The sequence below is a fragment of the Crocodylus siamensis genome, chromosome 1, assembly GCF_052110815.1.
Source record: "Crocodylus siamensis isolate JL-2025a chromosome 1, ASM5211081v1, whole genome shotgun sequence".
Lineage (NCBI taxonomy): Eukaryota > Metazoa > Chordata > Crocodylia > Crocodylidae > Crocodylus > Crocodylus siamensis.
In genome coordinates this window covers 222,528,624-222,552,695 of record NC_143395.1, presented here as the reverse complement: position 1 = coordinate 222,552,695, position 24,072 = coordinate 222,528,624, and the positions used below count along the sequence as shown (strand labels likewise).

Genomic DNA, 24,072 nt, shown 5'->3' with positions numbered 1-24,072 from the left:
AGCAGCACATTGAGAGAATGTCAGAGACCCCAGAAACATACCCCTAATAAATGAGCACACCCAAAAGTGATGGGCAAATCTGGTAACAGGCAGTCCTTCCTCCACATTCCTAGAGTTCTCCTTCAGCATAGAATTTATTAAGTCCTTATAGCAGAGAATGCTTCAACGCCTTGCTACCTCCTCCTCTAGCTCTCTTGCCTGTTCACTGAGGGACACCTCCAAAGGCACTGCTCCCATTGCAAGCACTCCCCCACCTGGCTGACACTGGAAGGGATCTGCAAGCTGCAGTCTGCATGGCACCAAACCAGGACCTGCATGGAAGCCTCAGTGGTGTGTGATCCTGCATGGGCAGACACCTCCCAGGTAAAAGTAGGGGAAGAGCTGGAAGAGGCAGTGGCTTTGGAATTGCAATGTCCTCCTTCAGCCATGCCTCTTGTGTCTTCTAGTCTGCTGCCTCTCACTTCATGCCTCTGTCCAAAAGACCTTCCTTAGTAAACTCCTCTGTAGCTGGCCTGTTTGCTGTTCCTTCACCTGAAGGGGTCCCTTTTCCCTGCAAACTCCTTCCTCTCAACAAGCTTACAGTGAAGGAATATGAGAGCGTTTCCAAGCAAACTCCCTAGCAAGCTCCCCCTCACTCTGGACTCTAGTTAAACAAGGGCTTACATCTTAGTCTAGCTGCTAAAATAAAACTATGCAAGTTAGTCAGTCCTAACTACATATTTAAAAATATGATTTTACCTTTCAGGGCTCCCTTTGAAGAGAGAAGCAGCAAACTGACCTGCGAACTGCTTGCAAACTGTCCTGTTTGCTTCTCCCCATTTGCTGCTGTTCACTACCATTGGCTTCTATTGATGTATTGACTGTACCTTTTCTCTTACACTGGACTTCGTTCTTACGCCTGCCATGCCCTCTGCTATTAACGCTAAATTTTTTTTGTTTACAAATGCACACATGCATATAGGAACAGTATATTTGTTAGTAAATCAGCAGGGAAGACTTAGCAACTGATATTCGTATGACCAAACTAATTTTAGAGGCAAAATTCAGACCTTTTATTACGAAGAAATCTAGCAGTGCCAGCAAAAGCAGAGGGTTAATTTTCCAAAGTTTCAATTCCTTCAATACCTGTGTAATAGGGCTGCTGATTTGATTCGAAGGAGATTCGGCCTGATTCAGTGGAGAATCAGGATCCAGGAGACCAGTTAAATTATTCAAACCAATTAGAAGCTCTCTGAATCAATTTGGAAAAGATTCAGAGAGCTTCAGCAATTCAGGCAGTCCCCATTCACTGCCACAGGGAGCTGGACCTGGATTCCATGCTGGTAGGTAGGGGGAGGGAGGCCTGGAGGAGTGGGGAGGAGACCCCTACCAGGCCCCATCCCCTGCCTGCTCACCCAGACCCCCTGAACACTTTTTGACCCCCACCCACAGTCCCAGCCCCCCCATGGCTGCTCAGCCTGCCCCAGCTCTTTAAAAAAAAAAACCCACTCACTGGTTGCTGCCAGGTGGTAGGGGGGTGATCCTCAGTGTCCTCACTGCCCCATGCTTCATGGGGGGCTCTGCCACAAGCCCCTCAGCCTCCATCCAGTCTCCCAGCTCCCCCATGGCTGCCTTGCCCACCCAAGCTCCTGGCCCTTTAAAAAAACAAAAAATAAAAAACCCCAGATTCTGACTGCTGCAGCAGCCTTGAGGCTTCTGGGTCTTCATGACAGAGTCCTCCATGCAGCATGGGGTCGAGGGGGGCAGCGGGGATCGCCCCCCAGCCTGGCAGCAGCTGGCAAATGGGGGCTTTTTTCTTTTTTTTTTTTTTGAGGGACAGGAGCTGGGGTGGGGTGGGGTGGTCTGGGAGAGCAGATGGAGGCTGGGGGTCTCGTGACAGAGCCCCCCATGCAACACAGGGCAACAGGGAGCAGCGGGGATCACCCTCCCCTGCCACAGCAACACCTGGTGAGTGTGGACATTTTGTTTTTTGTTGGTTTTTTTTTTTTTTAAGAGCTGGCAGAGTAGGTGGGGCAGTCATTAAGAGCAAGCAGGGGCTGGGGCCGATTTGGAGATTCAGCTGATTCGGCAGCGGCTGAATATCTGAATCAGATTTGGCCAAATCAATTCAGGACAGTGATTTGAATCACCAAATCAAATCACTGTCCCCTGAACTGGCTGAATCTGAAGCGAATACTAGCTGCTCTGCACAGGCCTACTGTGTAACACATATGTTTGTATGTATGTTATTAACTGGCATTCAGGATAGCTTCTGACTGTAGCTGTTAAAGCTGTGTATATGAATGATATGTAGCTGATTGGCTCAAATGAAAAAAAGAGTTTATTTGGGGTTAACTCAAAAGAAAACTTCCTGATCTTTCTCCAGAAAATGTTTAGAGTGCATATGACAAACTTTTATTTTTAGGATTTTCCATATGTTTATATTAAGTTTAGATATGTTTCTAAAATAAATTTCATTTCAAAGAAAAAATATGATTCTCTTTCAAATATTTTTCTTTTTTTTTTTTCTCTTTTTGCCAAAATAATCCCACACATTCAACACAAATTCAGAACTTGCTTAAATTTCAGCCAGGTCAAATGGCTGCTTAACTATCTCTCTTTTGAAGCTGCTTCTCTAACTGGTGTCTTGACTATGTATTATTCACCTTTATGTTTTAGCTTTATTTGCCTCATTTCAATATTACTATTTTGAAAGCAAAGTTGTGTGTGCTGTATATTAGCATCCTCAGCATGTTGTATAGTGGTCCCTGGTGTTCATCCAAGCAAAACCAAATCAGGCCAAGCAAAATGAAACCTAGATGAGAGACACGTTAGGCTGCTGCAGGGGACTGTGTTGGTGATTCAATACGTAGTTACTTGTTGCATAATTATAGTATGGTGGCCTCTTCGCCAGGTCTCCACCAGCCATCCAGCTGTCTTTGGGTTAACCTCTCACCTTGCTTCCTGCCATGCCTTGATAAAAATATATGGAAGTTGTTACTAAGGTGGGAGGCTACCCATTTTCTCTCCCTTCTGATCACCAGAGCCTTAGTACATGCTCTGACCTTCCCTTTACATGTCCCATACCTTGCAGATGTCTCTTCAGTGGTTGGCGTTGGGGACCTGAGCTCCACAGTCTCAAATGGGACTCTCACCCCCAACCAGAGCTCGCGATCTCAACTCCCTCACACTGGGTTCTCTCACTTCTCGCTCTCACCCCCCTCACCAGGGCCACTTCTCGCTCATCCCCTCTCTGGACCATGACACCTACTGTCAGGGCCACTACTCTTGGGAGCTTCTCTCTGGCTTCCACTCTGCAGCCACAGGACTCTGCAGTGAGCCTGGCTGCTGCCCAGGGTCCCTCCTCCAGACCCAAGCCCTGCCTCAGAGCTCACCCAGAGTCTGGGATCCCCCTGTCTGATCTTAGTTCCACCAGGAATGTGGGGCTGCGGTTAGGAGGTGCCCCATACTTACCTTTTACTGGGGAGGTAACTGGCCTAGCATTTCCTGGGGGCTCTCATGCCACCAGGAGAACCACCAGCCCATCCATCCCCAGCAGGGTACAGTTTTAGGTCTTACCCAGGATCATGAGCCTGCTGCCATCCCCCTAGCTCCTGCCTTTACCTCCAGGATGTTCCATGTCACAGGGGAGCCAGATGATGCTTCTCCCTTGGCTGCAAGTAGCTAACTGCTGGCTCTGCCTGGCTGGCCTATGTCTGAAAATGACCACCCTCATCATGCCTCTGGCAGCTGCCTGCCCCAGCCCTTACAGTGGCAGGCACCTAAAAGGTGCCCTGCCACAATAAGTTTAGTGTCACATTACATTTTGGATTCATAGATTTCACAGATTTCATAGACATTAGGGCAGGAAGGGACCTCAAAAGATCATTGAGTCCAGCCCCGCACCCAAAGGGCAGGAAGTCAGCTGGGGTCATAGGATCCCAGCAAGATAAGCATCCAATTTACTCTTGAAGGTGTTCAGTGTAGGTGCTTGAACCACCTCCGCTGGCAGACTGTTCCAGACCTTGGGGGCTCGGACAGTAAAGAAATTTTTCCTTACGTCCAGCCTGAAACGGTCTTGCAGGAGTTTATGACCGTTTGACCTCGTCATCTCTTGGGGTGCTCTGGTGAATAAACCTTCCCCCAGATCCTGGTGGTCACCCCTGATAAACTTATAGGTGGCCATCAGGTCACCCCTGAACCTACGCTTTTCCAGGCTAAAGAGTCCCGTGGCTCTCACCCTGTCATCGTAAGGTCTGTTTTCCTGACTTCTGATCATGGGTGTGGCTCTTCTCTTGACTCTCCCAAGCTTCTCCACATCCTTTTTGAATTGTGGAGCCCAAAACTGGATGCAGTACTCCAGCTGCGGCCTCACCAAGGCCGAGTACAAGGGGAGAATGATGTCCTGGGATTTGCTTGAGAAGCATCTATGGATGCGAGCCAGCATTTTGGTCACTTTACTAGCCGCAGCATCGCATTGCAGGCTCATGTTCATCTTGTGGTCAATGATGGCCCCCAAATCTCTTTCTTCCGTAGTGCTAGCCAGCATAGCACTGCCGAGCCTATAAGGATGCTGCAGGTTTTTCCTCCCAAGGTGGAGAACCTTGCATTTTTCAGTGGTAAACACCGTCAGGTTCTCATCCACCCATTTGCTGAGCCTGTCCAGGTCAGCTTGGATCACCCGCCTATCTTCTGGTGTGGATGCTTTGCCCCAAAGTTTGGTGTTATAGGCGAACTTGGCCAGTCCACTCCTGACTCCAATGTCCACATAATTAATGAAGATGTTGAACAATATGGGTCCAGGGACAGAGCCTTGGGGGACCGCAGAGCCTTGGGGTATTGCAGCAAAAAGAAAAAATGTAGTGGTACAACAAGCTGCTATAAACTGTTCAGTTCCTGATTAAAAGTTTGGAAAATTTCCACTTCTAAAAAATTATTCCAAGACAGGGAGCAATACAAACATTCAGTCTGTAGCTCCTCCCCCGCTCCCCCCCATGCTGCTTTTCATGCTTTCTTGAGATCAGGGTGAACATGGTCTGGTAAAAGTCTTGGCTCCTTCAGTCTTCCTGTGCCCAGAGGGACTGGAGCAGCAGGAAAAATCCCCCTGATTGCACCTCATGTAAGGGATGCTGGAGTAAGAAGCAGGCAGGGAGTCTCACTGTGAACTTTACAGTCAGTTCCCACTCGGTGTATTCTTCTACAGAATGTACCATTAGACAGTGGGAAAAAATTAAAATCCTTCTATAAGAGCTACGTTGAACAAGGCTACTAGTTAATGTGGGCTTTTCTTTCCTTTGGCTTCTGTTAATTCTGTGTTCCCGGTATTGCTCCTCTCATAAGATAAGAAGGTGACTTAATTCAGGGCTTAAGGTTTGTGAAAGAAGTTCCATAAACCAGTTTGACTTAAATCAGTTAAGTCTGATTATTACATTCAACCAGGTTTATCTTAAACTAGTTTCGGCTATTTTGAAAGCAGTTTATATGCACTGCACTTCTGTTCTGTTACAGGTTTAGACCAGTTTCTGATCACTTAACCGGTTTCTGTGTAAATTCTGTCCCTAGCCCAGGGCATTAGCAAAGCCAGCTCTATCTGACTGATATAATATATTGGCTGTGACAGAGTTGCACTGACAAAAGAGGGTATGAGGCAAAAGAGGCAGTAAGAGGTGCTGCAGACTGGGATTAGGGTCACCTCAGTGAGGTACAGTAGCAAAAAAGTGTAACCTGCTTGAGTGCTCCTTCCACATATAATATTTTTGTGATTTCCTAGTTGATCTAATAAGAGCTATAATTTCTGAACCAAGATTTCTAGATTTTTGCATCCTTCCCATATACCTCTCTTTACAAAAATGTAACTAGCAAGAACCCCCTCTTTGACATAATCCCTGATGCTCCCTTAAAAAAGTATTCCTCCTCCTTTCTGACTGTGGCAGGGCAGTGTGTGCCTGCCACTTTAAGGCCCTGGAGCTGCCAGCTGCCAGGTGCCTAATGAAGGCAGCCATTTTAGGTTCAGGGCTGCCCATATAAACAAGGCAGTTAGCCTGCCTAGGCAACAATGTTGTCTAGCCAGAGGGCTGTTGTGCTTCATCCAGAGGTAAGGAGGCTCCTGATCCTGGGCATCACCTAAAACTGCACTCTGCTGGGAGTGGGTGGCCTGGTGGGGCTCCCAGTGGCATGGGAGTCCCTTAGAAATGCCTGGTCAGTTACCACCCTGGTGAAAAGTGGGCTGGGTCGCCTTCACCCCTTGGCCCCATCACTGGGTGGGTTACCTGCTTTGTGTGTAGGGCCCAGAGGGTGGATCCCTAGAGAAGGTGAGGGGCTGAGACTCCAGACTGATTGTGAGAGTACCCTTGACTGGCCCATGCTGGGGCCAGCACCAGACTGGTCAAAAGGACTAAGGGCCCACCATGAGGGATGCCTGAATGCTGAGGGCCAGGGATTCTGGCTGGCCTGGAGGTGGGCCAGGGCTGGTAGCCAAAGGTCCTGGGGGGACCACACCTGAGAAGGGAAAATGGCTTCGGGGAGCTCCATAGCCTATATGAAGGCAGATGAAGCTGCATGATGAGAAGACTCTGGGTTGGAGTTCAGTCAGAAGTATTTTAGGGCTCACTGCGGGGCTGGTGATGATGGGAACACCTAGATGACATCTGTGAGGCTTGAGCTGTGGTGTAGGGGAGGAATGGAGCCACAGATAGTGCCCCCTGGCATCGGGGCAGAAAATAAGCAGCATCCTGCTCAATTAACACCTTTATTAATTAATTAAGATCAAGGCGTGGTGGGTGAAAAGGCAGATGGTTAGCCCAAGAACAGGTAGGTGGGCCACGCTGAGAGTGGCCCCAAGCAGGCCCCCTGTTATACTGACTGATAGCCTATTTATAGATGGCAGGGGGGAAAGCAATCATTTTTAATAGTTTCTTTTTTTTTTTTTTTTTTTTTTTTTTTCTTTCCAAATTATGATAAATATACTGACATACTGCCCACAGACATTTCCTCTCTCTGTTCCTGAGTCTTTGTGACTGGCACAGTCAGGGATGCTGTTTTTCTAAGGTCTCAGTGGCATAAAAGCAGGAAGGTGTGGTCTCTGCTCAAGATAACAATTTCCATACAAGTTTCTGGTGATTCAAGTGGAAGTTTTCTGAGAAACTCTAGTAGGCAGGGGAAAGGGTATTTGAATTGGAAAAAATGAAACATTGCCAGACCAAAACAACAACTTTTTTATGCCTGTGCTGTCTTTGTGTCATCTGGTCATGTAAGCCCATCCAATCAGCCATTCTGTGAGCTTCCAGGAATGAAAAAGCATGCACTTGTCACTGAATCTTTTCCTCTCTGCCCCCTATTTCTAGTTTCCTTGACACCTGCGGGGGGGGCCCCCCCCCCCCTCCAACTCCACTCATCTTCTCAGTCATGTATTTGTGTGCCCTTGTCTGACATCCCACACAACTACGCTGGTGCTTTCCTCCTCTGTCCGCTACATGACCTCTTAATTTTTTTTTTTTTTTTTTTTTTTTTATGACTGGAATCCACTTAGCTCCACATGGGATGCAGCAGCCACCCCTTGTTACATAACAGGATGTATGCAAGGAAATGGAGAATAATTAGGGAAACTGCAAGGGCAGATTTTAAATAAAAAGGGGGGTTTAAAAAAAGAGAAAATCAGGCAGAATTTAATTATCCTGCTACCTTGGAAAAATTCTAGCTGCTTTAAGTGCTGCTATTTTTGTTAAAACTACTGGTTGCAAATAGTCACTTACTTAAGTATTCACTACAAGAGAATACTTGATTAGATTATAAGCATGTCTGTCCTCAAAGTGTGGCTCTTCTAATTACAAGGGATATGGATATACATAGTGTCTACAACAAGTCAGAAACTTGCACTTTGTGTAGTCAAGTGACCATTTTTTTTTTTTTTTTTTTTTTTTTTTTTTTGCCTCCACACAGACGGCTGCGTGCCATTTGAGCCATGGTCATAGCGGGATTGAAAAAGAGAGAGTTTCTAAAGGCCTGACTCACAAACCAACAGCTGGAAACTCTCTCTAATCTCCCAAAGATTCTCCCCACATTGACTGCCTTTCCACAGCCAGTTTGCTATTTGCAGTTATTTTCCATGCCAACCGCGATAGCAATTTTATATATGTATTTTTTACGGACTGTTCAGGAAGTCACCATTGTTAATGATTAGATGTTGTTTGTGCTCTTTGCCATTATGTTTTCTTTGCAAAAGGCTAATCTGGATTCAGAGGCTGTGGAGGGCAGCTGTTTCAGACCTTTCATTCAAGACTGTTCATTCAAATCCTAATGGAGAAGCTAAGATTGAGTTTGCATGGTCCTTGAACTGTTTGTTTATCTAAAGGAAGATGTTTATCATCCGATGCTGAATTACACCTGAGGACTGAAAGAGACACCCTGGCATCTCTCCTACATCTACAGTATTTTTAGATGCTCCTTAGTACTTTCTCTGTCTCCTATTCAATATACTTTACTGTCACAGAACTGTCTCAGGAGGAAGTAAAGAAAAAAGGCACAGGATTCATTAAGATCTTATTAAAAATTCAGTGAGAAAGGAAAGAAAAACTTTCACTACTTTCAGAACTGCATCCATACTCATCCTTTCCTCTCTGCCCTCATATAATCACTGGATGCCTGACAATGAAACTACGATTTTATAGTTACACCCTTGATAACTGGATTTTCCTTCTCAAGCCAAGAATTGGATTTTGTGGAGACTTCCTTTAGCAACAGTGTTGAAAGCACAATAGAGTGGCAGGAAACGTGGGTGCTATGAAAGGCAGTATGTTTAGCTCTTAAGTAAGAGGAAGGATAAAGTAATTCTGTTACTTTTGCCAAGCCCACTAACTAATCCTAAAGTAGGGCTTCTTTCTCATAGCTTAGCCCACATTGGTTTTGATGGATCATTTCATGGACACCTTATCTTCCCAGATGAGATGTTACTAGCATGAGCCATATTCCAGTCAGGCTACCAAAGTGATATCTCTGAGAGTATCAGGAGTCTTTGAAGAGGGGGCTGGATTGAATCCTCCCTCACTTCCAGATGCTTTATGGATTATGGGATGGTTCTGTGAAATGAGTAGCCTGGATAGCTGGAAAAGAGATCTAGCACTGCATGACTACCTCCCATTCCAGAAATCACCAGAAGCTAAAACAACATCTGCATCCAACAGTCTAAAGCTTATCCAGAATGTGGCTACACTGGATTTAAACTCAGCTGAGGCAATGCTGCTCAGTGGATTTGCTTCAGAGTGCTAGCTGCCCCACTCCAGAACATCTTGCTCCTGACTCCAGGATTTCTCACCTTGATTTTGAAACTCTGGTCCCTAATCATAGCTTATTTCTTAACCCTGGCCTCTGACCTTGATTCATGACCTTGCTTCAACTCCTGACTCCCATTCCAAATTTCAACTTCTACTGTGACCAACAAGCCACAACACATTCTGGTAGTACAATGCTCCCTGTGACCATAAATACATGAGGAGTTAAAGGAAGTGATTTGTTTTACATTCACACATGGAAAAAAATTACTATCATTATGTGACAATTGTAACCTACCCACACAAACCTTCTAAAGAAAGGAAATGACTCTTTAATTGCTCATAGCTTACTATCTAAAAAGCCCATTATCTTACAGTTGGGTTACACATCTGTACTGAAATCTCCCTTCCTTTTCTAATAGACACAGGACTGTGCCTCAGTTCTTTGAATTTGCACTAACATGCAAAACCATCTATTTTAGTGCATTTATATGCATGAGCCAGATATAACATGGGGGGGGGGGGGTTTCTGCCTGTGTGGAAGGAGGAGAGTTCATAGATAAAACCAATTCAAATTCATTTATCTATTCTGGAGGTAAAGAGTGAGTCCCAGAAGATCATTCAGGGATGTTTTCACATTAATCAGAGTTCTGTAGAGTTTACTGTCCCTAAACTCATCTAAATATACATGATGAAAGTGTTTCTCTTTCCTAGTGCTTCCTTAGCCTTCTAGGGTTCTTTTGTTAATCTGCCATTGATAGCAAGACTGATATGAGGAAAAACAAGGTATAAGGTATTAAGTTGCTAAAAAGCTAGGATATAGGATGGAAGGGACCACTTTTGGTCATCAAGACCAGCTATTGCATCATAAAATTCCTTTAAGAAATATTTCAACCCTTGTAACCATTTCTTGGTTGTAGCCTCTTTAGGTTTGAAGGCAGAAAACTTAATTAGATTTGTCTGATTTGGGAAACCTCTTCACCAAGCATGATCTGGCACCTAAATAAGGCCAAAGAATGCTTATAAAACCATAAACATATTAGTTGAATCCTTCCTGTCTTGGGCCTGGGAGACACATTTTCTAAAGTGACTGGGGCATTTGGTGGGGGAGGGAGGTAAATTTTAGGTGGCCTGACACCAATAATTTTGTTTAATATTGGGGATGAATTACACTCTTACGCTTTCCCCTATCCTTGCTTGGGACAGAAAGAAAAATCATGTTACATTTATCTTGAGGACCCACATTTCAGTCCAGTTATTTCTACTATGCTTATCACAATTCTCTGGCTTGCCTGAGAATGAGAGGGCCATCCCCACAGCAAAGAGAAATGTTTTATGCATCTTTCCTACATGTAATATACTTGTCTGTCACTATGATATAGGCAGGACCAATGTTTCAGTATTAGGATAAAGAAAGCTACAAACCCACCCTACAATTCCTTGTTAGAGGGATACAAGGGCTGGCATGACAATGGGTGAGGTAGGGTAAAAGCGTTTGCAGCCTTTCTGCATTTAAATGGAGTTAAAAACAGTTTCCCATTGTCTTGCACTGTGTGTTGTCATTAACACCTGTTGAAAGTGGACAGAGTGCTACCATTCAAACTCAAGGGGGGGGTTTATGCTTCTTTTGTATGTGTTTTATGCAGAGGTGTTAAGTATTACACTAGATACACAGACACAAGTCACCAGTGCTCACTTAACCTTGATCTATATGTGAGATGGTTTCTTCCCGTGAATCCTCCCAACATTTTTTATCATAGGGGCTTGGTCAGGAAGCTGGAGAGGGGCTTGCCTGAATGTTCTGCTGAGCTCAGCTGTGAACATTCCTCCAAAATGTTCCTTCTCACATTATGGCTCTTTTCAGAGGTTCCTTCAAGTGTGTTCTGCTAATGCTGGCAGAAGAAATAAAGGTAGGAAACTGATATCAAACCTAAAAAGGATTAAATATTGTGCAATGGAATAAAAAAATGATTCCCCAAATGAGTGCACATGCATTTAGTTTCACTTTTTGTTGTGATAACTGTTGTTTTTTAGAATAAAAATAGCTAACAGTTTTATGGGTCATGGGAAGACTTTCTCAGTCCCAAGAGCGCATGCAGATTTTCTTCTCGCTGGCAGCACATTTCAGTGTTGCAGGGGTGGGGTGAGGCAAAAATATATTGTGTGTTGATTGCAGTTTAACTGTTTCTTTAAATTTATAAACCTCTAGGGCTAAGTACAAACAATCAAAAAGCCTGAGGCTGAATTGATTCACTCTTCTCAGGTTAGTTTAAACTGTATAGGTTGGACCAATAAGCAAGTGAACAGACATGCTGGCAGTGGCCCAGGTCAGAAGCTGCAGGGGGCTAGAGCATGCTTCCCTGCTTGGCTGGAGCAGGCAGCTTGAGCCAAGGCTAGCCTGCCCACCCTGTAAGGGGTTGTTTGAAGAGGAGTGAAAAGCAATATGGAATGCTGGAGGACTGTGGGCAGAGATGGAAGTGACCGTTTTTGCCTGATTTAGCCACAGAAAGCAGTTTATAGCTGTGATCAAGCTGAAGTGCATAGATGCAAAGCATTTTTAAAGGTCCTGATCCCATTAAAAATCGGAACACTCATTGCATGAAGACATTTCAAAACAGGGTATCTTCAGTAACTTGTGTCCAAGCTGCCTCCCAGCCTTGGAGCTGTTTTCAGAATGGGAGGGTGGCCGGCAGCCAGATTTCCTTCCCTGCTGGAATCAACAGTGAACTTGTTTGATCTGGGCAGCTGTGGTAACTCAGAATCCTTCCTGCAAAGTGTTCTCTATTACAGCATGAAGCTGCACTTCTGTCTGTGCCCTGTGAGTTAACTAGAATCTGGAGGGGGTCTGGGAAAAAAGTTCAATAAACTGATTTAACCTAAATAACTTAAGTCTGCTAGTATATCCATCCTGGTTTATCTTAAACTAGTTTAATTCAGTTTGAATGCAGCTTATGTGCACTGAACTTCTATTCTGTTACAGATCTGAACCAATTTCCAGTCACTTCTATACTGGTTTATGTGTACTTTCTATCCCTAGCCTAGGAGGTGCCTAGGCTGACAACTGACTGGCATAGTCACTGCAATCAGAACAACAAAAGATTTGGCAGGGATGCTTTGTAATTAAGCACCAGCATGTTTTGAATGCCCTTTTCCTTGAATGCAAAAGCTAAAGGTGTCTAAAAGTAAAACTGGCAGCAGAAGGCAAGAGGTGGGGATTATTACCCCAACAAATAAGTAATACCTATGTTAGCAGCTCCACTGCAATAAACACAAGTGAAATGTTTGCTTCTAAGAAATGTTGATGCCAGATCAGAATGCAATGAATTGGAATGGGGACTGTTCAGTGAGACTGTCTGTCTGCCTTTGCTTATTAAGGACTGTGGAGCCCTGCTTATTTGTACCACTTTAGGATCCCATCTCAATGGTCTGGCTAGTATTATTAATGTTGCCTTGTATATTCAAGTAATACTCTAGGATTGTTATTCTCCAGGGACAGAACCAAAAAAAAGTGGCCTCAGCTGGCATAACTTATTTCAGTGTGATACTTTGGCAGGCAAGTTTCTTTGAGTAGATGTGATATCTTTATTAGAACAACAGTGCAGTACTCCTACATGGATGATCTGAGGCGGGATTTCCTTGGTTTCGTGTGGAATACCTATTATTTTCCTGTAGGTCTGAATTTCTACGGAACTCTTCTTTTTCAATCTTCTGTATGTTAGCTGAAGGTTCACTTTCAGCTGAGGAACTCAGAGGAAGGGGTGTTTGTTTCTAACTGGTAAGCGCACAAATTCTTGGTCTGAATTTTTGTAAACAGCTCTTCAAGTTGTGAACATGTTAGATTGTTAAGGGGGGTAGCAAAGAGCCAGAGGCTGGGTGGGGGGCTGGAAGCTAGGAAGCCGGCTGGATGCTGGATGGCTACTTGCCAGACAGCAGACAGACTCCTAACAACAGGATAGGGGCTACCCCTGGGGGTGGGGATTTATCCCAGGAGCTAGCTACAAGCAGAAGCAGCACAGCAGACAGACATTTAGGCTGCCTGGGAGCAAAGAGCTACAAGCAGCTCAGGAAAGCCACCACAGAGAGAGGCAGGCCAGCTGCCAGGCCAAAATGGAGACCTCCGTGGGTGGCTGAAAGCCACCTGATATATGGGCCTCCAAAGTCCTTTCCCTTTCTAAGTCCATGCCTGAGATTAGGTGGTTAGTCTGGTGCTGCAGGCAGTAAACAAAGGAGCTCCTGAGCAGGATGGCTGCAGAAGGGGACTAACCTGGGCAGTCCCCAGGAGATTCAAGTTGTGGGCTAAGGGGGACTTGCAGCCCGTGGGGAAGCTACTGATCCAGACAGGGACTTTGAGTTTAAAGTGAGTGCTTTGAATTTTTGTTCTGGTTTATACTAGCAGACCGGGTATGGCTGATAAGGAAGAAAAGGAGGCCGCAGGGGTTCCAAAGGGGAAAACTAGGTTTTGATCCCTGCCAGGGGCAGGGGTGCAAGGCACAGGCAGACTGAGGTTGAGGGAGCCAGAGCCATTGAGAGGCTGAGGCTGAAAGGCCAGAGCCACTGAGCCTTGTCCACAAATCTACAGCCAAGTAACCTGTAGGCTAAGGCTAAGAAAGCCAAAGTCTGTACAAGGGAGTAACTGGCAACTGAATGACATGTATGGGGTATGGCTGTAAGGGTAGAAGGAGACCACAAATATCCCTTAAGGCAGCTGGTGCCCTGGGGTACAGACAGGGCCAGGAGAGCCCCATTTCATACTTGAGGGGCAGGACTGGGATCAGCAGGGTCCAGAAGAGACCCCACTGATCTGGGACTCTTCAGCCTGAAGGAAAGAAGGCTGAGAAGGGACTTGGTAGCAGCTTACCGCTACACTAGGGGAATACATCAAGGGCTCGATGAGCAAATGTTCACCAGGGCACTCAAGGGGAAAACCAGGAGTAATGGCTACAAACTCCTGAAAGACTGATTCAGGCTCAACATTAGGAAAAGCTTTTTCACAGCTAAGGTGTCCAGACTGTAGAATAAGCTCCCTCCAGAGGTGGTGCAATCACCTACGCTGGAAATCTTCAAGAGGAGACTAGACTGTCACCTTGCTGGGGTCACCTGACCCCAGTTGTCTTTCCTGCTTTGTGCAGGAGGGTGGGCCTGATGGTCTTCTGAGGTCCTTTCTGTCTTCCAGTCTATGAATCTATTACCCTTTGGTTTGAGAATTGACAAAGGCTCACTCTGGAGCCATGGGGCAGCCTCCCTTTTTACAACCAAATAGTTGTCAAGCCATGGCAGACAAGGGGAAAGGGAGTGAACCTGAGGAGCCAGAGTGGTGCAGAAGCTGTGCGACACCTCCAGTGCCCACAATCAACCCGGGGACCCAGTCCTGCCACAGTGGGCAATTCACAAGTGATATGGATTTGTAGAGATCTAAGCTGTTCCAAATACGAAGTGACAAAACATCCAACGCAGAATGGGAAATGTATTCACCTGAGTTAATGCTCTGTGCTTGGAAGACTCTTGTTTACATATTTGTAATCTAATTGCTAGCTATACAAGTCTTGGACAAATAGTCTTGCTTATGAAATAGCACTTGTGCCAAACTAACTTCCCTATAGCTGTTGTTTATACAAATTAATCTGAATTGCTTAACCTCTTTTTTGTCATTTGGTTGAAATTTGTATGGAAGTTTTTTAAACAAGCAGCTCATGATAAAGTTAAGGCAAATGTCAAAAGTCATCCTCAAGCTAAGGTGCATCACACCCACAGCACTCCCCCACATCCACAGAACCTGTCACCTTATTGCAGAAGAAAATCAGGTTGGTTAAGCATGAATTGCTGTTGGTGAATCCATGCTGGTGTACCTGATCACCTCAAGCTGAAATGTGTGCAGGGAGCCTGCTCAGATATGCTGTAATTTCAGCACATCAGTGCAGACTTGAATAATCAAATCTGCTGGAGCATGGAAATTACCACGCTCCAGCAGCTTCCAGCATCATGTGCATCAGTGTCCCACACTAAAAAATGGTGACAGGGCTCTTTAAACTAACCTTCATTTAATGAACTTTAGTTCAAAGCACCTCACTACCATTTTTCAGTGCAGGGACACTGATACACATGATGGTCTGGGCACTTTAATCAGTGAGGCGCTCAGAGCTGTGCTAATTAAAGCACCCTCCTCCTGTCCCCACACCTATTGGAGCATGTGTATAAACACCTCTTGTTCTCCTCTAGGTGCTTCACAGTTGATTAATTCAGGACCTGCCCCATGATCTTTCCAGGTACTTTGCTCTGGCTGACCAGTTTGTAATTCCCTGGATCCTCCTCCTTCCCTTTTATCAAGATGGGCACTGTATTTACCCTTTTCCAGTCATAATTCCTACCTTACTTTTCAGCAGTTAAGAGTGTTCTAATACTACTTTCAAAAGGTTTATGAGGGAAATACTTAGCTTCAGTCTGTTTTTGAAAAACATTCCACTGAATATACCCAAAGGCCACCATGAGAGAAGTTTATATTGTTGACATCCAGTTTCCACAATGCTGAAAATGGTCTGGTCAGGTAAAGTGTAATGGAAACATTGCTGGTTATTTTGGACTTGCTGTTGTTAGGCAGGGTTGCTAACAGTTCATATAGTTTATCAGTGGTCCATTTAAACAAAAAACTAACAAACAAACTAAAAAAGAATGAGAAAAACCAGGCTAGCCATTTTACTGCAAAGCTAATAATTTTTGGCTTCAAGAATTATTTAACATTTTGGTGGTGAAGCACCATATTGCCTTCCTGAAGCTTTTGTATAACTGGAACTGAGGAACTAGCTAAATCACATGGGTTCTCAACCCTTATTGTGGGAAGCCGGAGGAAAAGCAAGGGCAATGTTGGACCCCTGCTAAACCAGATGGGGCAACTGACAACTGATGCCCAGGAAAAAGCCAACCTATTAAATAGGTACTTTGCATCAGTCTTTCATCAGTCACACGGGATGCCCATGCCTGCTATGGGACAGGGAAATCTGGGTGAGGGGGATCCCCTACCCTCCATCAATGCTGACCTCGTGAAGGAACACCTTGAGAAGCTGGATACCTTCAAGTTAGCTGGCCCTGACAATCTGCACCCCAGGGTACTCAAGGAGCTGGCGAGCGTCATAGCCCAGCCCCTGGCATGGATCTTTGAAAACTCCTGGCGCTCTGGTGTAGTGCCCGAAGACTGGAAGAAGGCCAATGTGGTGCCAATCTTCAAGAAAGGGAGGAGAGTGGATCTGGCTAACTACAGGCCCATTAGCCTGACTTCTATCCTGGGGAAGATCTTAGAAAAGTTTATTAAGGAGGCCATCCTTGAGGGACTGGCCCAGGCTAACATTCTAAGGGATAGCCAGCACGGGTTTGTTGCGGGTAGGTCTTGTTTGACCAATCTCATTTCCTTCTATGACCAGATGACCTATCACCTGGACAAGGGGGAAGAGATTGATGTCATATATATCTTGACTTCAAAAAAGCTTTTGATCTGGTATCCCATGATCACCTCTTGGCCAAACTGCCCAGTTGTGGCCTTGGCTCCACCACGATCCGCTGGCTGGGAAATTGGCTTCGTGGTCGGACCCAGAGGGTTGTGATTGATGGCAGTCAGTCATCATGGTGCCCTGTGACCAGTGGGGTCCCTCAAGGCTCTGTCCTGGGACCCATCCTGTTCAACATCTTCATTAATGATGTGGACATTGGAGTCAGGAGTGGACTGGCCAAGTTCGCCGATGACACCAAACTTTGGGGCAAAGCATCCACGCCAGAAGATAGGCGGGTGATCCAGGCTGACCTGGACAAGCTCAGCAAATGGGCAGACGAGAACCTGATGGTGTTTAACACCGAAAAATGCAAGGTTCTCCACCTTGGGAAGAAAAACCTGCAGCACCCTTATAGGCTCGGCAGTGCTACGTTGGTTAGCACTACAGAAGAAAGAGACTTGGGGGTCATCATTGACCACAAGATGAACATGAGCCTGCAATGCGATGCTGCGGCTAGTAAACGACCAAAATGCTGGCGTGCATCCATAGATGCTTCTCGAGCAAATCCCGGGACGTCATTCTCCCCTTGTGCTCGGCCTTGGTGAGGCCGCAGCTGGAGTACTGCGTCCAGTTTTGGGCTCCACAATTCAAAAAGGATGTGGAGAAGCTTGAGAGAGTCCAGAGGAGAGCCACGCGCATGATCAGAGGTCAGGAAAACAGATCTTACGATGGCAAGCTGAGAGCCATGGGACTCTTTAGCCTGGAAAAGCGTAGGCTCAGGGGTGATCTGATGGCCACCTATAAGTTTATCAGGGGTGACCACCAGGATCTGGGGGAACGTCTGTTCACCAGAGCGCCCCAAGGGATGACGAGGTCGAACGGTCGCAAACTCCTGCAAGACTGTTTCAGGCTGGACATAAGGAAGAATTTCTTTACTGTCCAAGCCCCCAAGGTCTGGAACAGTCTGCCAGCGGAGGTGGTTCAAGCACCTACATTGAACACCTTCAAGAGTAAATTGGATGCTTATGTTGCTGGGATCCTATGACCCCAGCTGACTTCCTGCCCTTTGGGCAGGGGGCTGGACTCAATGATCTCCCGAAGTCCCTTCCAGCCCTAATGTCTATGAAATTAATGTCTATGAAATCTTATTGACCTGGAAAAAAGTAAAACTAGATTAGTAGAAATACTTTCTTCTGTGCCTGTGATGAGCAAACTCATCCTGGCTTTGTTTCAGTCCAAGCTGGCTGCTCCATCGAAACCCAGCCAATAGTATTTTACAGAAGGGAGGGTTTAGAAGTTTCACAGAATTCATTTGAGTTCAGTTTTGTAATTTGCCAGTTAAATCATTGGAGAAGTTGTCTTTTTTTTAAAAAAAACAAACTAACAAACCATTTTTTTTCCTTTTATAAACACTGTCTAACTAAAGGCAGTCAGTCCTACATTCTAATGATAGAATAAAAAGCCTTGGATACAGGATGTGTGCAGAACAATTTTTTCATCTGAATATCTATTTCCCTTTTTAGTTCCCATTTCCTCTCAACAATTTCATAGTAGGTAGGGTCAAGAGGGACCTGAACAGATCATCTGGCCTGACCCCCTGTCACAGGCAGGAATGAATGCTGGGTTCACAAGACCCCAGAGAGGGGATCATCCAACCTTCTCTTGAATTTGCCCAAGATAGGGGCAGGGACCACTTCGCTGGGAAGTTGGTTCCAGATTTTGGCCACCCTAACTGTAAAATATTGCCTTCTGATCTCTAACCTAAACCCATTCTCCATCAGCTTATTACCATTGTTCCTCATCACCCCAGGTGGTGCTGGGGGGAAAAGGGCTCTTCCTATTTGCTGATGATCTCCCCTGTTGAGTTTGTAGGCAGCCACCAGGTCCCCCCTCAGCCTCCTCTTGCTGAGGCTGAACAGGTTCAGGTCCCTCAGTCTCTTCTCATAGGGCTTGTCCTGCTGCCCTCTCACCAAATGGGTGGTCCTCCTCTGAACCCTCTCCAGGCTGGCCACATCCCTCTTGAAGTGCAGTGCCCAGTACTGGACGTAGTACTCCAACTGCGGCCTGACCAAATTCGCATAGAGGTGATACTCCCCCTCTCTGGACCAGCTCGAGATGCATCTTTAGATGCATGACAAGGTATGGCTGGCCTTGCTGGCTGCAGTCTGGCATTGGCGGCTCATGTTCATTTTGGAGTCAATAATGATTCCAAGATCCCTTTCTGCCCCTGTGCTTTCAAGAAGGGAACTCCCCAGCCTGCATGTATGCTGTGGATTCCTTCTCCCAAGGTGCAGCACCCTGCATTTGTCTGTGCTGAACCCCATCCTATTCTCATCTGCCCACTTTTGTAGTCTATTTGCAACCTCTCTCTCCCTTCAAGTGTATCCACCTTGCCCCACATCTTGGTGTTATCAGCAAACTTGGACAGTGTGCTTTCCACCCCCTCGTCCAAGTCACTGATGAACATGTTAAAGAGTGTGGGCCTGAGGACTGAGCCCTGGGGTACCCCACTGCTCACATCTCACCAGGTTGAGTACAACCCATCCACCACTATTCCCTGGGTGCGACCCATCGGCCAATTTTTTTTACCCATCCAACTGTGCAGGCATCAATGCCACAGTCGCTTAATTTATTGATGAGGATGGGGTGAGAGACAGTGTCAAAGGCCTTCTTAAAGTCTAGAAAGACTGTCCATGGCAACACCCATCATCCAAGGATTTAGTCACCTGGTCATAAAAGGCAACCAGGTTGGTCAGGCAGGACCTGCCTTTGAACCCATGCTGATTGCCCCTGAGCATGATCTCCCCTGCTGGCCCCCCACAAATGTGTTCCTTGATGATTTGCTCCAGGATCTTCCCGAGCACTGAGAATGCATTCTTATTGCATTTTTCTCAAGAACAGGAAGAAAATATAGAAGTCGGGGAAGTGGACTTTCAGCAACTCCAGAGGAGCAGGATCTTATCACACAAGCAGAATCCAGAGCAGATACAGAATAAATGTACTTTTATGGGTAGAAAATAGCCAGGAGGGGGCTAGAAATTAGAATTGGGTTTCATTTACTAAAAATCACAGTTCTGAGTAATTTGAAATTTGGTTCACTGCACATTTTTAACTGAAAATAAAAATTTTGGGACATTGAGGTAGACACTATTCTGATTCGGGCATTTACCTGGAATCTGGAAGACCCAAATGGATTGTCTGCCTCTGAAAGAGGCAGAGGCAGGATTTGAATCAATATCTCAAATGTTTTAGGAGCATCTCCAAATGACTAGGCTTACATCGTGTACTTGTAGTGGGTCTCCTATAGTTTGTCTTGTTAAGGTGTTTTTACTTGGAATAAAAATTCTTGGATCCAGACAAGAAAACTAAGAGTGATTCTAGAGCTTGGAAATCAAAAGTACCTGGATCCCAGTGCTTGCTCCAGTTAATTATTATTAATATAATTATTAATTATACATATTTATACAAAGTAGAACAGTGTCAACAAAAAGACTGAGAGCAACCTACCTCTAAATAATGGATAGCATGATGTTTGAGGAGAAGGAATTGGACCTGGGTCTCTTACATGAGTGAATGTCCTAGCCCCTAGCCATCCAGGGTAAAAGAGAGAGCACCATTAGCAAAGATGATAATGTGAGCTGTGCCTTCATTTCCATTTGTTGCTTTTGTCAAAAGCATCCCCAGTCAAATCAAAGCTCTTTGGAGTCATCAAGAAAACATGAAAATATAAATTTTTGGATTGAACCCAAAGTTATTTCAGTTCTATGATTCAGCAATCAATCTTTATTTTTATTACACATGTCTAGATATCTCTGTTAGTGAGCCTCTGGGAGAAAGGATTGAAGGCAGGTAAACATTCTTTCTCTTTCCTAATTCTTTCCATTAGAAGAATTAGAAGTAGAATTCTAGAGCTTCTGATATTTGGAAAAAGAAAAATGTTGATTGAAAATAGTACTGTTAGTGTTGGATCAAGCCCTGTGAGAACTGCTGAAGGAATAATTTTTTTTAAATATGTGTAGCTCATGATGCACCAAAAAAAAGAAGTAAGAGTGGCCCTAACTTGGTCCCATCACAACTACAAGGCATTTTTAAGCTTGAGAGAGGAAAGAGGAGCCCAGATTGAAGTGGACTGACCCCGTGAAGAAGAAAAGCCTCTGTCCCTTATCTATTTCCCTTATTGTGCTTTAATGAAAGGAAGAGTGCTCTCTTGCCGTTGAACTGAGAAGAAAGTGGCTTGGATTACAGACTATTACTAAAGAAGCCGCTTGGTAACAGACCATCGCATGTAGAGGTAGACTGAATGCCCCAGGGACCAAAATGTGGAAGTGATAGCTGTCCGTGGGGGGAGGGGGGGTTGTTGTTTTTTTAATCCCTTTTTCCTTCTTTTCATCTTCTCAGAACACAGGAAGGGGTAAAACACCTGATTAAATTTAATTTCAGGTCTGCATTCCTGTTCTGTGCCAGGTTGGGACAACTGCCCTAACATGTATGACAAAGTGACATACTTGGATCTAACACATCTGAATGTGTTATAAAGAGCCTAGTGTTGAGACAGCTCTGTTATTGAGCTGTCATCATTATATGTGTGCTCAAGATACTTATTCTTGTCCCAAGTATTGTTCAGTCTGACTACTGGTTCCTGAGGAAACGGCTAATATTTTCTGTAAATAGTATAGACCCCCCCCCCCTTTTTTTAAACTGATATTCTCAATGGTTTTTGTATGAGAACAAAATGAAATCTCTGGCTTGTGGATATAATAGCATAATTTTGTTAGAGATCACAGGGTCATTGGAAAGTATGACTGGACAGGACTTAATGAAGTCATCTAGTCCAGCCTCTGCTGAAGGCAGGCTCATCACTGACTAAAGGTTTAAGAAACATTTGGACGCTTATCTTGCTGGGATCCTTTGACCCTATCTGACTTCCTGCCCTTGGGGCTGCGGGCTGCACTTGATCTTCCAAGGTCTCTTCCAGCCCTAATGTCTATGAAACAATGGGGGCCAACTTTTTGACAGACTTACCATTACCATTACCATCCCCTTCCCTTGCCCAATCAGCTGCTTTGCTTCCTGTTCTCTGCCCTGTGCTCCCTGTACAATCTGTTGCTCTGCTTTCTGCTCCTTGCCATATCTACTGCTGTGATGCCTGTCCTCTCCCCTCTCTGTCGCATGCCATACACAGATGCTGCCCAGGCTACAGGTAGGCCACCCCTGATCTAAACCACCCCAGCCAAATGTCTGTCTAACCTGTTCTTGAAAATGTCCAAGGATGGAGTTTCCACAGCTTCTCTAGGTAGCCTGTTCCAATGCTTGACCACCCTTATAGTCAGAAGGATGGACCAGAGCTAACTTCCTGACCTGATGATACTGAACTTTGAGAACCAAATGATCCACACTGAAGAGTTCAGAAACATAAAAGAGAAAATGCTGAGGTTATTGACCAGAACATGGTTGTTTTCTTTCTTAAATAAATGAATGTACATGAGAGTAACAAAAGTTGCATTCCTTTTTATTAAATGAGCTAGTTGTCATTCTATGGGAATGAGCAACCCATGAATATTAATTTTGTACCATAACTAAACCATAGTATGTGTACAACAACTAAACATGATTGTAAACAACTAAATATAACACAATGGCATAAGGAAATATCAGACTTCTCTAATTTTACTAACACTCTTCAAGAATATCAACAGAAGTAGGAGGAAGGAGAACAGCTTGACAATACATGTGGTCCTTGGAAAAAGCTTTTGACATAAATTCAGGCAAAAGGCTGCTTGGTTGAGATGGAGTGAAAAACCAAATGCTGAAATCATTATAAATGGGTAAGGAAATAATTCCAGAGAGGATGTGGCTGACAGATGGAGACATTTTTGTACAGAATGATGAGATGGATGGAACAACATCCCTGTGCCCGGCCACATTTCCTGGGTAGAAGAAAAAGCATAGACCTTGCTTCTCTTTCTTTGTCAGGTTGGGTTTATGTTTAATTTAGTGTAGATGATTTAATATCTAAAATTACTACTGAAAAACCACACAACTTAGAGAAATATTTAATTTGGGGCTGTTCTGAGAGCAATTAAAGCTGCTGAAGACAGCTAACTCCATTTGTGGGTTTTCTTTCTGTTCCTTAACCCTGACAGCAAGCACCTACTCTGGATACCTTTAAGAAATGCTTGAATGCTTATCTTGATGGGGTGACCTGACCCAGCCGACTTCTTGCCCCTTGGGCAAGGGGCTGGACCTGATGATCCTGCAAGGTCCCTTCCAGCCCTAATGTCTATGAAATCTATGAAAGGATGTGGAGAAGCTTGGGAGTCCAGAGGAGAGCATGATCAGAGGGCAGGAGAACAGGCCTTATAAGGAGTGGCTGAGAGGCATGGGACTCTTCAGCCTGGAGAAGCATAGGCTCAGGGGGAACTTGGTGACAGCCTATAAGTACATAAGGGGTGTGCATCAGGAGCTGGGAAAATGTCTGTTCAGCAGGGCACCCCAAGGGAAGACACAATCAAACTTCACAAACTGCTGGAAGACCATTTTAGACTGGACATAAGAAAAAACATCTTTACCGTTCCAGGCTCCAGAGTCTGGAATAGACTCCCCTCCAAAAGCAGTGCAAGCACCTACTCTGGACATGTTCAAGAAGTGTTTGTTTGATTATTTTGCTATGGCCATCTGACCCCAGTTGACTTCCTGCCTTTTGGACAGGGGCTGAACCCGATGACCTCATAAGGTCCCTTCTAGCCCTAATGTCTATGAAATCTAAGACGGAAGTAACTTCCATCAGCTGCTTAGTCAGATAGCCTGAGAAAGTCTAGGCTTTCCTTTTCCCACTTTATCTCATCCTTAATAAAACTACTGCCAGAAAGAGATAAGAGCCCCTTAACCATTGTCTCATTTAGTTCTTGAGAGCAGTTCCTTCATTTATATGATTTCTCCAAATAAAGGAGTCCCACAATTAGTATACATATCTATTTATTTTTTGTCTCTGTAGTAAAGGAACAGTGTGGGCTGTTATCTTTTTATGGTTTGACTTAACTTCCTGAAAACACGAAGCAGGGGCAAGTCAGAGATGAAGCTGGACTGGACACTGAGGTTTTCTCTTTGTGTGGCCCTATTTTACTAAGGTCTGTGTTATTCTCAAAAGATCAAGGAGTTAAAATTATAGAACAATAAAGCTTGTCTATTCAGAGATCCTTGTTAGTAGACCTGTCTGAATAGGCAGGTTTTGATTCGGCTTTGGATCCAGCCACTTCAGATGCCGGGGATCCGATCCAGGGCTCCGGATTGGCTTCCCGGTTCAATTCAGCCAAAACAGCTCTGAAGCTTTAGAGCCACTTTGGAGATCT

The 24,072-nt window shown here is 45.0% G+C and overlaps 1 protein-coding gene across 4 annotated transcripts in view; it reads left to right on the top strand.

Annotated features, from left to right (window-relative positions):
* Positions 1–24,072, top strand: part of LOC149874188 (OX-2 membrane glycoprotein-like) — a 110,143-nt gene that overhangs the window by 50,873 nt on the left and 35,198 nt on the right. Inside the window, exons 6-7 of one of the 4 annotated variants that reach the window (XR_016443526.1) lie at positions 190–363; positions 746–2,461. The exons of 1 other annotated variant lie outside the window; for it this stretch is intronic. Coding sequence is in view for 2 of the 3 variants with exons in the window: in XM_090057701.1 (XP_089913827.1) it covers positions 746–777 (32 nt within the window). In the remaining variant the exon portion in view is untranslated. Of the gene's footprint in view, positions 1–189; positions 2,462–24,072 lie in introns of those variants that run through there. 2 more of the 4 variants (XM_090057701.1, XM_090057711.1) reach the window with 2 other exon arrangements.